This window comes from Takifugu flavidus, chromosome 5, assembly GCF_003711565.1.
Source record: "Takifugu flavidus isolate HTHZ2018 chromosome 5, ASM371156v2, whole genome shotgun sequence".
In the NCBI taxonomy this organism is placed as follows: Eukaryota; Metazoa; Chordata; class Actinopteri; order Tetraodontiformes; family Tetraodontidae; genus Takifugu; species Takifugu flavidus.
The window spans coordinates 1,663,694-1,679,686 of record NC_079524.1 but is presented as its reverse complement, the minus strand read 5'-3'; the positions used below and the strand labels follow the sequence as shown (position 1 = coordinate 1,679,686).

At 48.7% G+C, this 15,993-nt stretch overlaps 1 protein-coding gene across 7 annotated transcripts in view; it reads right to left on the bottom strand.

The window, feature by feature from the left end:
* Window positions 1–15,993, bottom strand: part of rhobtb4 (Rho related BTB domain containing 4) — a 29,533-nt gene that overhangs the window by 11,785 nt on the left and 1,755 nt on the right. For 3 of the 7 annotated variants that reach the window (XM_057034157.1, XM_057034158.1, XM_057034163.1), the window contains 2 exons: window positions 669–870; window positions 429–532 (listed from right to left, as the gene is read on the bottom strand). In XM_057034157.1, coding sequence (XP_056890137.1) covers window positions 429–532; window positions 669–860 — 296 coding nt within the window. In that variant the 5' untranslated portion in view covers window positions 861–870. Of the gene's footprint in view, window positions 1–428; window positions 533–668; window positions 871–3,814; window positions 3,840–5,187; window positions 5,528–10,754; window positions 10,830–15,993 lie in introns of those variants that run through there. The other 4 variants (XM_057034160.1, XM_057034161.1, XM_057034156.1 and 1 more) reach the window with 3 other exon arrangements.

Here is a 15,993-nt window from a genome sequence, read left to right as displayed (position 1 = left end):
ATGATGAAGGGCTGCACACAACTGCATTCACTCCTCAGCGAAGGGAGTCTTTCAAATACAGAAAAAAACCAGTGCTGCATGTTTCATGGGTTGAATTTGGTCACTGGCATTAAAATTTATATTTCCGTACTAATACAAAAGCTTTGAAAGAGTGACTGAGATTAAGGAGATTTGGTGGTGATCCAATAAAATCAGGAAGGACGTAACAGCTGCGGGTTTAAAAACTGAGTTACAGCTAAAAACAATGTTTGGCTCGATGGACGTTTAAGTAAAGTAAGTAGGTTTAACTACTTAACCCAGTTTAGGTCCAGTTGTCCTGTTTTATTTACCAAAAGGAGACAGTGTTGCTGCTTTTATGTCATCTTACAGTCAAGATAAATTGGACCCATTGTTGTGTGTGTGTGTGTGTGTCTGCCTCACATGCTTACCTGCCATAGGCAAATCTTCTGTCCTTGTGATGATCTCCAAATGTGTCCCACAGCCTCAGGGACACACTGACCTCGTCCACGACATCACGAGATCTCTCTAATACCTGCCGGAGCGACAAATGAGGCTGTGACTCTGAAAACGAGCCTTTAACCATTGTTACAGATGCACAAAAGCACATAGCTCCATCTATGTCTAAAAGAATAACACAGTTGCTATGTGTGTGCATGTGTGTCACCCACCTCCTGGCATACACGGTACTGGTCGATGGCCCAGACAGTTGGCACGTGGGTGGCAAGCAGCTGATATTGTGTGAGGGTGGCATTGCAGGCCCGGGCGCAGATTAGCCTGGTCTTACCTACTGCATTATCCCCTACCACCACACATTTAATGGTTTCCACATTGGGCCGTTCATAGTCTGTGTCTATATCCATGGAGAGGGCCCTGGAAAACAGGTGGAAGGGAAGAGAGAGAGAGTTCATCAAAGGGAAGGAAAAGCTCACTGATGGAGACATCCCTCATGTAATGATACTGGTTTTGCAGTGTCAGTTGGGACTTTAGGCAACTGGCAACAGGCACGGCAGCGCCCGCTTGCCTAATGAATGCAGAGGAAGCTTAGTTGAGGCTGTAAGCCCCCATAACTGCGCTGACCAGCGTGCCAAACCTTCTGCCAAACTCCTCTACAGAACACATGGTTCGCAGGCTGAGGACTGCAGAGCTATTTTTGTAACAGCACAAAGACAAAAAGGGAGCCGTCATTGGGCTGACCGCACTTTCTCCACTTCCCTTCCCTCTCATCACTGTTTTCTGATGCACCGGCGGCGTGGTGGCTTCACACCAAAAGCGTTTTCAAGCGAGGAAATATTATCTAACTATCTTATAATGCCAGCTAGGTATTTTGGATCAATGTCTGTTGAGCTTGCAAAGAGGAAAGAAAATGAAGTGAGAGCAGTTGATGAGCAGACGGAACCTCAGCACAGGACGGATTTACCTGCTTTCTCTTTTCGAAACAAACACCTGTGTGAACCAGGGAAAATCCCCCTTAAATGACTTACGCCCATTTTCTAAATGCCATAACTAATAGTTGATAGCTTTGGTAATGCCCCTAGAAGATTAAACACTATTGTATAATCACACACATGTGATTCACATACATCTAATAACCAATTGCCCACCCATCCTTGCAAAGACCCACCCACGGCTCCATAAATAGAGCGTCTGAAACATTCATAAAGGCCTCCACTTGTTATTCCATTGACGCAGATGCCAGCGCAGCACTTCAGTCAAGCACGGACAGACACCAGCAGCTAAAAATGGCACCTATTCATCAGACCCGAGAGGAGCGAGCGCCCACCTCTGAACACCCGCGACCTCTTCTCTGTGTCCTCATACACCCCCCCCCACCACCACCACCACCCATCCATTCAGGACATCGCAGCTGCCGCGGGTGGCTTGTCTCCCCATCATAGAAGTGATTGGTTTCACTTTGTCACCGAACAAAACATCTCACTCCCAGAGAACCTCATCAGTGTGGAGACTCCACCTCTGTCCCAACAAAGACGCTGCTTGATGTCCCGCAGAACAGCCAGTATTTCAGGCGCGCCACCTTCGAGGGCCCCCACGACAGGACGGGGAAGGAAACAGCAGAAGCGGTAAAAGATGCCGTTTATCTAACAGCCTGTTGCTCGTGGCAGCTGTCAGAGCAGAGGGAGCGGGCGTCCGGGGTACAGCTGGACACGAGCTGAGGAGAGTAATTAAAACTGGGATTTCAGCAGAAAAAAGGGGCAATATTAAAGTTTTCCCCTACAGCAGGATGAGGGAGGAACTATTGGTGATTTAAAGGGAACACATGTCGGTCCCTCCCACTGATGTTTCAGCGACAACAAAAATGCAGCCAGAGACGATTTAAGATGCTCCGCTGACCAGAGAGTGCATGTACAGTATGAGGATGTGTGCGGAGTAATGAGCTTAGTGCCAGTTTGGGAGGTGTGCAGTGATGTAAGCAGTGATGTAACCTCCAGCAGCAGAGCAGCATCACCAGATCTCAGATCACCCTTGGTCTGAGGTTTTTTCCTGTCTCAGACTCGATCACAGTCACAGGGAGATGCAGCCCAGAGGAGGAGAGCCCATAAAGCTTAGGGCTCCTTTCAAACAAAAGTCCTGGAATGGCGTGGCATCTTCCGAATGAGGCTGCAGAGGAGGCTGCAAGGTTGACAAGTCGGAGTGTCGAAAACAAAAGCTGCTTTTTCTTTTCTCACTATAGTCGCACAACTAAATCTGACGGTAAAATGGTGATGACAAGAGTGATAGAAATACTGCGATGAGAACTCCAGCGCCCACTCATTGCTCTGATGGCACCTTTCTAGTTCTGCGTGTGTGTGTGTGTGTGTGTGTGTGTGTGTGTGTGTGTGTGTGTGTGTGTGTGTACAGTAAGACCAGAAAAAGAGTCTCGTAGATAGTTCGTGTCTCCCATTGCAGAGTTCCTGCCATCCGTAACTCTTTCTGTCATCACCCAGATGAAAGCTTTCCATTTATCTATTTTTTGTCACCCCTTTTTCCTGTTTGCTTCGGTCCCAGCTGTGCCCACTCAGCCGAGCACTCTGCTTACAGATGAATTGCCCTCACTGTCGGCCACTTATTGTCCAAATGTAAAGCAGAATTGTGCCCTCCAGTAACCTCACCCCAATATCCTTTTTTCTTGTCCTCGTTCCCTTTTTGGCTGGTGTGGGTACGTCCATCTATGCATGACCCCGGTGTCTGGATAGCAATCAAGGAGCGGGATTAGGCTGACAGACCTCCCGCCCCCGGTTTGCTTCCCTCTCTGTCTCCATCCCTCCATTGCATAACACCTTTTCGCCATCCACTGGCAGCAACTGTTCATCCCCAAACCCTCTGTAGTCCCATCTGCCTCTTTTTTTTTATGTGTGTGTCATTTTCCTCCAGGCTACAGTTCACCCTGACAGCCTCTCCCACTTCCGGTGCACCCAATCCTTCAGAGATATTCGATTAAAAATGAAATAACCACCCGTAGCACACACTACACTCGCCCAAATCAAAGTGGGAAATGTCCTTAATCACAGTCTGATGCACGTTAATTGTCCACGTGTCCAAGTTAGAAGCCGTGTGCAACCTAAATCTGTACATTTTGCTCCCAGTAAACTAGAACTAATCATTGTGGTTTGTTGCAGATGGGACAAGTGTGTGTGTCGGAGAGCGGTTCCCTCAGGCACAGCTGGCACAGACCAGTTACATAACCTGGTCTGTGGCCTCTGCCTGCCTGGCTCCGCGGATGGTTGACACACACACACACACACACAACACACACACACACACACACCACACACACACACACACACACACACACACAGTTAGGATGGATGGTACTTGCCTCGCTCAGTACAGATGGCACCGGTGAGGCTGCCAATGTGCACGACTATCCTCACCAAGGTGGGTGGGTGGGGCTTAGTGGAAGCAGCGTGTTTCTCAGTGTGAACGTTGATCCCAGTTACGGGACTAAACTAACGCACAGGGAGACGATTCGGTCTGGAGAGGGCACAAATACAAACTATGCAACACCGATAAAGGTGTAAGAACACTCGAGCGAGCCTCGTGACACAGGCCGACGCTTCCGTGTGGGTCTGTCAGAGCTGTTATCTTACAACCGCTGACACAGTCAAGGTGTTGCATGACGCAGCGTGCAGCCGGGACAATAAGTGGCTCTGTACCACATCCGTCTGACAGCCAAAGTCATGACAGCACCAATCCCCCATCCATTAACGATAGCATGGGCGTGCTCTATGATATAACACAAGAAATTATTATTGTTCTGAGGAGGATGACGCATGGTGCCACTGGCAGGATGTTGATGGAAAATGATCCAATAATGAACAGTTGGTATCTCAAATATTGGATGAGCTACACTGATGGCCAATAATAAAGGGGTAAAATCCTGGCCTACAAAACAAAGATGGCAGGAGATTACAGACAGCTGAAATGTTTCCAGAACACACCGATGCCCGGCTCTGAAATAGGCCCCGTCTGTCTTTCTTCAATCATGAGAGGCCTCTCTTTATCAACACGGCAGCTACCTGCGTAACACAACCCCGCTCGTGACGTCAGAGCCATAAGATCCTACGCCTGGGTGCGTGCGTGCGTGCGTGAGGACGCATCGGGCTGCGGCGCAGCATCCGCCAGGCTCATCAATGAAACGCGTTTGCGCGCTCCCCCCGCCATCCCCGCGCAGCCATTCATAATCACCTGGCCCATTCACATGTTTGCGGGTCGGCGATTGAACCGTTTCTCCGTCCTGGAATTTCAACTTTTCGTCGCTGAGAGGAAGCCGTGTTCCGCGCAGGTGGATGGCACATATCCCGCACATATCCCGCACATATCAGCCTCCAGCCGAACTGATGCGCCGATAAGTCTTGCGTAATGTGCCGAGCCCATCGCTGCACGACACCTCACCGATTCCTCCGAGCGCAGCTGCACATGTGCAAAGAATATGCTATCACTTCATCTTTTTCATATAAATAGTTTAAAACCACTAAGTAAACTATGAGCGCTTCGGGGATTATTTCATGACCTCGGTATTTATCTATGTATCTTAGAGGAGATTAAAAGGCCGTTGCGTAGAATTAGGTCACGGTGGGACGCGAGTGCCTTTAAAAATAAAGGATTTCTCAGGCGGTGTGCGGGTTTACTTTGTACACAAAGACAGCGGCGTCGGGAGCATGTGACTGCGGGCGCAGGAAGGGTTCCTACCTTCCGACGGTTCCGGAATTGACCCACATGCCACTCTGCTGGTGGTTCAGCCGGTCACTCGAACCGGACAAAGAGACCGAAGAGATGGTCGGGTTTGTTCCGTTGGTCGTGCCAGACTCTCATAAAGCGAACGCAGGCGTCGCACAGCAGGACCGCGCCGCTCTGTCACATCCTCCCCGCTCTCACGTCTCTGCCGACCGCCTCTTTTAATCCCGCTCCCCGCGGTTCTCAAGCGGCGACGCAGCAGGCTCGACGCGACGCTACCGAGACTGGAAACAACGTCCCGATGGAAGGAAATCGAGGCATAACTGTCATATAGGCTCACTCCGCATCTGAGCCACCCCCTTTTTTCTGTTGTTGTTTCCCCAGCTGATTTAACCGGAAACACGCCCCAAAACCTACGTCAGGGCACCGGGCGCCCTGCGCCTCATGTGCTGCGTTCACGGACAGTCAGAAAGAAATAACTTCAGCCTTTAGTTGCGTCTGTCTGCACGATAATAATTCACGAAAACGCAATGCTGCCAACCGTGAACCCAAAAATACAAGTGAAGCTAGTTAAGGGTAAACGTGATATAAAAACACAAACACAATTAAGATCACTGTGTATGTAAGCCACGCTGCCGCCAACGCACATCTGTTAAAGTCTAAAATCCGGAATGTTGGAGGTGTGAAAAAGCACCCAAACGTGTCTTCAGAGATAAGGACGCAACAGCCAATCTTAGCCCGAGATGCTTATAATAACTCCGCCCTAACTGTGCTTTTGCCACCCTGTTAACTCGCAACCTGCTGCAGAGCACGCTGCCTTTTGTTAGCGGCTCACACAGCCACACCGCTGCGCCGCTTCTTACGACTCTCAGCAGTGCACATTACTCACACACGAGAATCAGGACATGTCTCTGTAAGAACCTCGTCCCTGTTGGTTCTGCACATCTTATCATCCCATCCTTATGTTAGCAAAACAACTATTCAAGGTTCTGACAAGAAAACCATTAAAGAAAAAGAAAACTATCGAAACAATCAATATCTGCAGAATGTACTCTGAGGTTATTTTGGGTGCATAGCAACTATCTGCCACATAGCAACACTTGTGCAATGCAGGACCAAGGAGAAGAGAGAAAAAAAAATCTAAATTGCTGTGGAACATGCCCAGTCTTTATACCTCCATGTGTATCCAAGATCTCAGTGTCTGGGAATGCGTTCCTGGAATGTTAAGCTGTACCAGAGAAGAAAAGCACTGCCATGTTACCGAGAAGCTAAAACATCTCAAGGTTTTGCCAACAAGGCTATTTTTGCTTCAGTTCATTTTTTACTGCCAGACTTACTGCCCATTTTGACTTTTCAGAAGACCCCTTTTGAGCATTTCCTCTTTTTATTATAGTCCTGCCAGCAACCAGAGATAACATTTGTAAGGGGAAGCTAACTGAATGTTATCTTTACAGTTGGTTTAGTTTCACTTCCCACGTGGACCTTGGACTTTCTGAAATACCTACTTCCTCTAATGGCTGTGGAAGATTAAAGAGAGCCTCCTACTGGTCGAGTTTGGTACTAAACAACAGGAAATGCAATGAAAACTTTCTGAGAGGTTATATCACAGCTGACACTCAGGGCCTCTACAGAGCAATACATGTAAAATACTGAAGAGGAATTTCTGCCCATATCAGTCTGTCAGAACACGGGTAAAGACCCATTTTCATTTCCTTCCACTTGTCGTACATGAACGCAAACGGCACTAAATGCTCAGTGAACGGGGGGAAACACGCAATGTCTGTTTATTCATTTGCTCAATGTTATCTCGAAGCCCTGAGAAAACACTGGCCCTTGACCTCGCTGGCACGGCCCGAATGAAACGGAATAAAAGATTGGACTGGAACGGGGCCTTAACTGCACTGGCACACAGAGGGCTTGGAACTGTGGAGAGGCAGCCTCTGCTTTTTTTAGAGGTGTATGTGTGAGAACTCTCGAGCTGCACAGTCTGAGGCGATGTCTGGCCTTTTTAGCCATACAGTCGCGAGAAAAGGGGCTTGTTTACGAGCTTAGTCGCTCTTTCATTAAATGTGTGGGAAGCCTCTCTGCAGAATAAGATGGATCCTAAGAGAGTTCACCAAAAACGAGCTCGTATCGGCCCCCTACAGGTGGATTACAGCAAGTTTTGGAGTTTAAAATAAGATGTTCTTCTATCAGAACACCCAATCAGCATTTGATGTGAACAATAAAAGTGGGAAAGGTGCCAATTTGAGCAATAAGGCTTAAAAGAATTTAAGAGAAGTGCTGCTTGGTCAATAATATGTTTGTCTGATAGGTTTGTTATGTTTTTACGCCGGTCAAACGCGACCACTAATAAACGGCGACTCCTTTTCTAACAGATTATTACTCGTGTTCTAGTATCACGATTACAGACGACCCACTGAGTTCGTATCATTTTTATGACCTTGGCGCCCTTCGCCTCGGCTCATCCCCGTACGTCAACCTCTCCGCTGACCCTCTTCTCACCCCTACAGCTTACCCGAATGTGCGCGCACCCCCTGCCCCAGCGCTGTACTGGGACTGCTCTAAAGCTGTCAAAACAGCCAGCTTCTCACACTCCCTGCGTCCACCGAGCGCTCGCTTCAAACACACTTGCATGCAACACACCACCCGAGGACGGGCGGCGTGCACGCAGCACCGTGCGCTGACACAAGTAGGTCAGAGCTGCAGTGGGTCTTTCAAACAGTCCTCCAGCGTCGCGAAACTGATAACAATATCAAAGATTGGGTTGCACCTCCGGCCCGGATACATGTGGAATACTGCATAGCACATGCACAGCAAATATGATCTGCACCATGACATCATGCTCTCAGAGGGGGGGGGGAATAGAAAAATAAATTGTTGACTTCTTCTGCTCTTCATTCACATTTCTCTCTCCCTCTCTCTCCCTCTCCCTCTCTCTCTCCCTGCCCCCCCTTTCTCCCTCTCTCTTTACCTCTTCACCCTCTCTCCCTCTCCCCCCTTTCTCTCCCTCTCCCCCTCTTTCTTTCTCCCTCTCCTCACCCCCCTTTCTCTCCCTCTCTCTCTCTCTCTCCCTCTCCCCCTCTTTCTCCCTCTCTCTCTCCTCTCCCCCCTTTCTCTCTCCCTCTCCCCCCTTTCTCCCTCCCCTCTCTTCTCCCTCTCTCCTCTCCCCCCTCTTCTCCCTCTTCTCCCTCTCTCCTCCCTCTCCCCCCTTTCTCTCCCTCCCTCCCCCCTCTTTCTCCCCTCTCTCTCCCTCTCTCTCCCCTCCCCCCTCTTTCTTTCTCCCTCTCTCTCCTCTCTCCCTCTCCCTCACCCCCCTTTCTCTCCCTCCCCCCTCTTTCTCTTCTCTCTCTCTCTCTCTCCCTTTGCCCCCTCTTCTCCCTCTCTCTCTCCCTCTCTCCTCCCTCTCTCTCTCTCCCTCTCCCTCCCCCCTCTTTCTCCCTCTCTCTCCCTCTCCCGCCTCTTTCTCCCTCTCTCTCTCCCTGTGCCCCCTTTCTCCCTCCCCTCTCTTTCTCCCTCTCTCTCCCTCTCTCCTCTTCCCCCTCTCTCCCTCTCCCTCTCCCTCACCCCCCCTTCTCTCCCTCTCCCACCTCTTTCTCCCTCTCTCTCTACTTCTCCCCCCTCTCTCTCCCTCTTCCCCCTCTTTCTCCTTTCTCCCTCTCCCTCACCCCCCTTTCTCTCCCTCTCCCCCCTCTTTCTCCCCCTCTTTCTTTCTCCCTCTCTCAGCACACAATCTGACACCGGGAAGTGGCTGAGATGTGTTGCCAGCCAACACCCTGACACAATCCAGAATATGTTTTGTCCGTCCATGCGGGCTGCGGGTGATGGGCATGTTAGCGAAGTGTGAGTTGTGCCTGAAAAACACTCAACACGAGATAAGTTCAGAGAAAAACAACGCAGGAAGAGACCGACATGTCACATCACGCACAAACTGTTTACACACAAATTTATCAGTCGAATGTCGTATCAGAAGCCGATTGGAAAACCACGTGTTCCCAGCTGCTAATGTGCCAATATGCACAAACGCTGGGGCGTGCTGAGAAGATAAGGTGCAGAAGCAAGTGGTAGTGCTTCCTTTGGTGGTAACATGTCCTTTTAAAATTCTTCTAAACCGGTCCAGAGCTATCCAAAAACTATCCAATTTGCTATGCTGCATTTCAGTTATGAGGGATGCTATACAGCTGAAATATGTTATAGTTGATGTACTGTACCAGATTATTTGCACCCATAGTCCTTGGGCAGGTCAAAGCAATAAAGCTTTTTGCCACTACTACTATTACTGGGAACACACAGGATAAAACTTCAATTTCAAGATCTAATTCCTACACAAGTCTGTGAAACCTCAGTGTGTCAAAGTCTTTCTGCCTGCAGACAAACGTTCTCTTAGTTGAATACCAAGTCAAGTTCCTGCCGGTGATGGTGGGCCACCGTGAAGAAATATGTGGGGAATGCAAAGTGGCTTCGGGTCCAACTGGTGGGAAAAGGATGGAAGAAAGCCGGGGCATGGAAAGGCTGCAATGTGTGTGTGTGTGTGTGTGTGTGTGTGTGTGTGTGTGTGTGTGTGTGTGTGTGTGGTGTGTGTGTGTGTGTGTGTGTGTGTGTGCAGGGAGGTCTATGTGTTTAGCTGCCTGCTGTCTGCCTGAGAATAAACAGGCTTCTGTTTATGACATGAACATCAACTAGAATGTATCCCAGCCGCATGTCTGGCTTTTACAAAGTGAAGCAGAACACTCCACTGTCCCAAAGCACCTTACATTGCCAGAGGTGCAGCAGCAGCTGGCACACCTAGGAGCCACCACCTCCCCCTGCACACCTTGTGGCTGTGCTTCTTTCTTAACAATGCGCTCCTGGGTGAGAAATTCCTTTGATTCTTTCTGGGTGACTAAATTGTTTTGTTGTTTGTCTGAAAGCCTGGCTTGTAATTCAAGGCGTGTTTCTGCCTAAATTATAGCCTGAGAAAAGGTTAATATAGACATGGATAAGGTGGACAGGCAGCATTGGAGATGGCCTGGATGCTTGGAAGATTTGAGGGTCGCAAACCCTCCACAATAAAGAAGGAAGTGCACTTCAGAAGAAGTCTAACGTGATTGTGAGGCACCTGACCGGAGAGGTTCAGGCCTGTGAAGGTCTGGCTCCTCGGACACAACATAGAGACACAAGCAACACAATCACAAGTCACACAAACAAAAACCACTCAGGTCAGCAGATGTGCTTCTTAAACTGTAACTGTCAAGAAGCAGGTTAATCTGATTAAGGCTCTCTTAACCTGAAGCTCTTAACCTTTAGCAACCCCAGTTAGCATTCACACTGATGAGGAAAAATAGCAGAGCTCCAGATTATCTCTGTTATATCAGGAAGAGGGTGCTGAAGCACTTAATAGCTTGGTGACTTTTTAAGACAAACACAGCACAAGGATGAGCTTTTATAGGTCAAGGTTCTGGCTGAGGTGATGCCAAGGTGGACTATAAGAAGGAGGTCAAGTCAAAGCAAATACAGAAACAAGGGTGGAGCTCAGGAAGGAAATGATTACAGAGCCTGGGTGAAGATAGGCAGCTCATGAGAGTTGAATGCATCAATATGACCTGAAGTGCGCTTCTGCAGCATTCCCATGTTGTCTATGACAAGCAACTGTTGCACGGTGATTCAATTTCCAAGAACTGTTGGAGTAAACAGAGCGAAAATGACCAGAAAGGTTTCAAATTCACTGGAGGCAGAAGAAATCATCCCAGATGGGCCGTGGAATTGTGACTCCCTGAGGTGACACAATGTTGAAAACCACCTCCGAGCACAACAAACGCGTTCAACAACTGTAATCCACTCGGAAACCTTCCCCGCGTCCCACCTAATTACATTTCTAATGCTTGGATTTACTGTCAGATCGAAGAGATTTAATCCTGCAGATGAATTCTCTGGAAACGACTTAGTACGTCCCTTAGAAATAACATCAGCGGGGATCAGGGAGGAGTTTATAATGGAATATTCATAATCTTAAATGGGATATTCTGATTTGTAGCTCCTTACGACAGTGAGAGTGGGGAAGGAAAATGAATATGCACAGTGAGTTAGTGCCGAAGGTTTGAGTTCTTTTCCCACTTTGCTCTCCTGGGAATGGTGCTTTGTGCTTCGCAGACACGTCCATCTTCTGTCGTGCGGGCAGGTTCCCATTAGAATTCTGTGGAGCACCATGACCTCACTGCCCTCAACAGCGTTATTGACCCGCACATTAATGGCACATCAATTACGACCAAGCGCGCAGTAACGTGCACTTTGCTGCTACGTGCATGAGGTTGGTAACCTCCCTGGACCCCAGCAGCCGCTCTGACACAGTCATCTTTGGACCGGTCCTGAGATCACACAGCAAACATGAAAAGGTGAGCGGGGACAAAGCGGGCCTCCGTCCCTGTGACGCGCAGCCTCCGTCCCTGTGACGCGCAGCCTCCGTCCCTGTGAGGACCGGCTGTGTATCACCATTTGCGAAGGTATAAAACAGACATGAGAAGGAAAATTGCAAAGGGAAAAAAAAAGAAAAACGGATTTCGACGCAGGTCAGTTAGTATCCCAGAAACAGCCTGAACAAACAGCGAGCGGAGCCAAATCAAACACTTCTGGACTTCAGTCTGGCACAGAGACGCAGAGCCGAGGGTCCCGTTGCGATCACGCCGCACGCAGTCCGGCCAGCGCGCCGACCCAGCACACTCAGCACAGAGGTTCAACCTTCCTCTGGCCTGTGACCACTTCAAACGACCCAAAGTCAACCTGGGACCTCGCGTTGCCGGTTGCGTAATCTCCCGCGGCGTCAACTGGTGGAGCGAAAAAGTCTGGTCGAACTTTGGATTTCTGGATTCAAACTTATTGGGCCAAACTTCGGAGTTTTGAGCTCAATGGCAACCTAACACCTTTATATGTTTTTAGACGGACGGAATTTAACACGGTTAACTGTGTTTTTAGAAAACATAAATGTGAAGCTGATTGATCTTTGGGTCGGTCAAAGCAAGCGCCGTCGCTTTAAGATGCAGAGAGAGGAAGGGTCCCAAAAGAGGGGCGTCAAAATAAAATCCGCCACATCAAGAGAGGGACAAACAAATAGACCGCGTTGCACAGAGCCAAGGCGTAACAGGAAGTCCCCCGTTTACCTCAAATGGTCTGCATGTTGCTGGGCCACATTGAGCCCAAGAGTTCCTTGCATTGTGTTGCTCTTGCACAAACACGTACAGTTGTTTGTTTTTCTGGTTCAGGAATTTATTCAGGCAATTGAGGACTTGGGAAAACCTTCAGCCGCCCTAAAAAAAGCTACGTTTTTCACCCAAAGCCAGAGGTCAACGTCTACCGCGTCTCAATTTGCTGGAAATTATCAAATGAGCAAAATATGCTGGCGCACAGATGATACGGCGTACATGACGGAGAGCCTAAAATAGTCAGATGGAAAAATCTATACTGGTCTCCTGTTATTTTCCCCACTGATGCCTGCTGGCCTGACAACACAACAGGGGAGGCAATGCTAACAGCACACTGTGACCACATGTCAGTCGATTGGCAGGCTGCAGCTCTGAGGCACATGCTTTAATCAGGCTGGAATAGGGGCGGGGGTCAGGGAGCGGGAGCGCCTTTCGATGGTGCATTACCCCCGGTCTCGGCTAATCCCAGCTGCTCTTGAGCAGACGAACAGAGACTGAAGGAAGGAAGCGAGCTGCTTGGCTCCTCGTGTCTTTTAGCCGATAATGTTGGGGGAACATTTCTCTCCCCGCTGTAGTATTGATAAGTGCATCGACTGGCAAGTAAAAGGCCATTTATCAGTAAACCTTAGCAGCCATGATGGAGCATAACAACGCACAGGAAATCAATATTTCTGCATGACACGCCCTCTTTTGAGGATTGCCCGGGTATTAAGTCTGTTAGATTAAGTAGAAGTATTGATGGAATATTTAGGTTTAAATGAGAGTGATGTAGAATTTGAATTACTATTTTTAGCTTCAGGTGAGCTTAACCTAAGCATGCATGCATTTATTTTTCATCCTGTTGCTCATCAATGGTTGCTGGTTGCAATTTGCTGTCCTTTTTTGCTCTCTGAGCTCTTCTGTGACCATATGTTTAATTGAAGGGAAGGACCTCAAAGCAAATGGGGTGAAATATGGCTACCCAAACCAGACAATGAATGGAGAGATGATTTTTTTTGTTTTTAAACTGTAGAGGAAGCCACAGAGACGAGACGGACTGTGAGAGAGGGAAGAGTGTCAGCCAGGTTGCATCAGCCTCGTGAATCTGCAAAAAAAAAAATCAGGGCGGCCCTCAATCAAATGGAATGTGGCCGATTGTGAGCCCAACTATGGTTTTGATAAATAGCTGTGAAGGGAAACACCCTCCTCTGCAGACAATACGTACTAGTAGTGATTAAAACAGCGTCACAGGCCGGGTCAAAACTGAAACCTTGATTTTCAGGCATGGCACCCTTGCGGGGTTTTCTTCCACAGATTAGCCGGAAGCCTTCAAAACTGTCACCACGGATACAGACAAACAGATCATGCGCATGTTTCAAAGCGCCTGTGTGTATATCATTAAGGTTTTTGCAGATGTGGCTTCAGGACTTTGCTGGTGTGACTCATTGCGTCTGTGTGCGTCTGCTCGTGGAAGCTTTACAGGCCGTGTTGTTGCGAAGCTGCCAGGAAACCACAGCAGAGCAGCCAGCGTCTCACTGGAAGAACTTGATGTGGGCAACATACAGCGGCCATAAAAAACTTCTCTTCACAGCTTTCAAACCTGTTAGCGACAGCATCCGCTACATCTGTAGCGAGTATCGCCTTTTTCTTCAAGCATCTACAACAAGAAAATAAAGACATACACTCCTGAGACATATAACCACACAACCCCACCCATGATGGAGGTGTGTGCGTCCTACACGACCCCACATCATCGGCACAACCTCAGTCATATGACCGATTCACCAAAGGGATCGGCTTTCTGCCGCAAATGAAAGGAGCGGATGCTAAAGAAAGAAGCCCCCGGGCATCATATTGCACACATGCACGCAAAAATAGGTTTGCTCCGGTGTTGACATCCGCGGCCAACACGCCGCTTCTGTGTCACCTCTGACGGTTCCAGCCCCAGCAGGTTCTGACCTAACCGTGATGACACGCACAGGAACGGTCGCAGTTCGGGTTTCCGACCGTACCTTTGGGTTGACGCCAGAGCGTCGGAAGACTTGATCGAGCTTGACGTTTTGAGTTTAGGCGGCCCGAAAGCAGAAAAGGTTTAAGAGCATCGTAGCGTGGGCCAGAAATGAGTCTGACAAAAGAAACATTTATCCTCTGGCTGACTGTGCATGTTCTGACATTAGCTAGATTGCGCAGTGCGCCTCCATATCACTGCAGCCCATCCTGCAGGCGCACCCCCGTCCCCGTCGGGCCCTGACCTCTGACCACGCACACCAAGATGAAGTTTCCTTATCTCTCTCACCCTCTTGATCCGGCCCTACCCTGTCCTGGTTTGTCGTTACTGGGGAAGCAGCACGTTCTTACTTGCGCACGCGTGCACATACACACACACACACACATATTTAATCATAAGTTGCAGAGCTGGGTTTGACTATCACCACAGTCCCCCGTTATATCATGTAAGAACACTCTGCGTGTTTCTTCTCGTTATTTTTAGTTTAAGACTGTTCTTGCTGTTTGCTTGCTTATACACAGCAGTAGAGGCTTCTCCCAGCTATTTGTGCTTTTCTTTTTCCTCTTTCTCTTGGGTTCAAACTGAAGAGAGTCTAAACTTGGAAGACTTTGGCAGCCCCAAGATGCATATTTCCATCACTGTAAACAGTTTATAACAGTGTGGCGTCTGCACATTCTCTCCCCCCGACTCATATTTAAAGCCCAAGCCTCTCCGCGTCCCCCTCCGTCTTCACTCTTTTATGGCAATTTTCAATTCAGCTCAAAATTCAGTGTTTTCTTTTTTCTTATTATCACCAGTTTTCTACTCTTTCTGTCGCTTTCTCCTTTACTCAGTGGTTAGAAACGAGCCAAGAAGCAGCCAGTACGAGGACAGTACGCTGTGCAGTTGCCATCTCCAGCACAATGACCCTCTCTCTCCCTCCCTCCCTCTTCCCCCCAACCCGCTCTCTCTCTTTCTTTCTCTTAAGAGAACAACATCATGTGGTGCTGGCAGAGAAGAAGACACAGTTCTGCGGGGAGTGTCAGATATGCTGTTTGGCGTTCCTTTGTGTGCTCCATTACAGCCACATTTCTGCATGTTTCATCAGCTATCAGTTTGTGCTGCGTAAACGTAAAGAAAAGGTGAAAGACACGCACTCCATAACCTGTATCACATGTCATTTACATGTTATCAAGTGTCAGAACATGTGTGTGCGCTAGACAAACACAAAGTTCCTTATATTAGTCCCAGCTGTGTGGACTCGCCGGCGGTAGCAAAGAGTGTTTTTTATGTGTGCGACCCTACTGGAAAGCCCCACACACACACACACACACACACACACACACACACACACACACAAACACACAAAGCCTCTCTCTGGATTCAGCCCACTCTTGTGAGAAGAGGCAGACAGAAGGATGGGCCTCGCCTGAAAAGGAAGAATGGTTCAAATTCCAAAGCTGACAGAAAAACAGGGACGTAGGAGAACCGATGTCTACTGTATCGCCCCCCCCCCCCCCCCCCCCCCACTCGCCATCTGTGCAGGAAAAACACGAAGGGATAAGAATGCCAGAAATGACTGATAGCCGGATTGTGGGTAAACTGCACGTTAAAGATAGCAAGTTGCCTTTTTTAGCCTCTGTGCAGCCAGTGTTTGACTCTAAACACTTGGGGGTTACT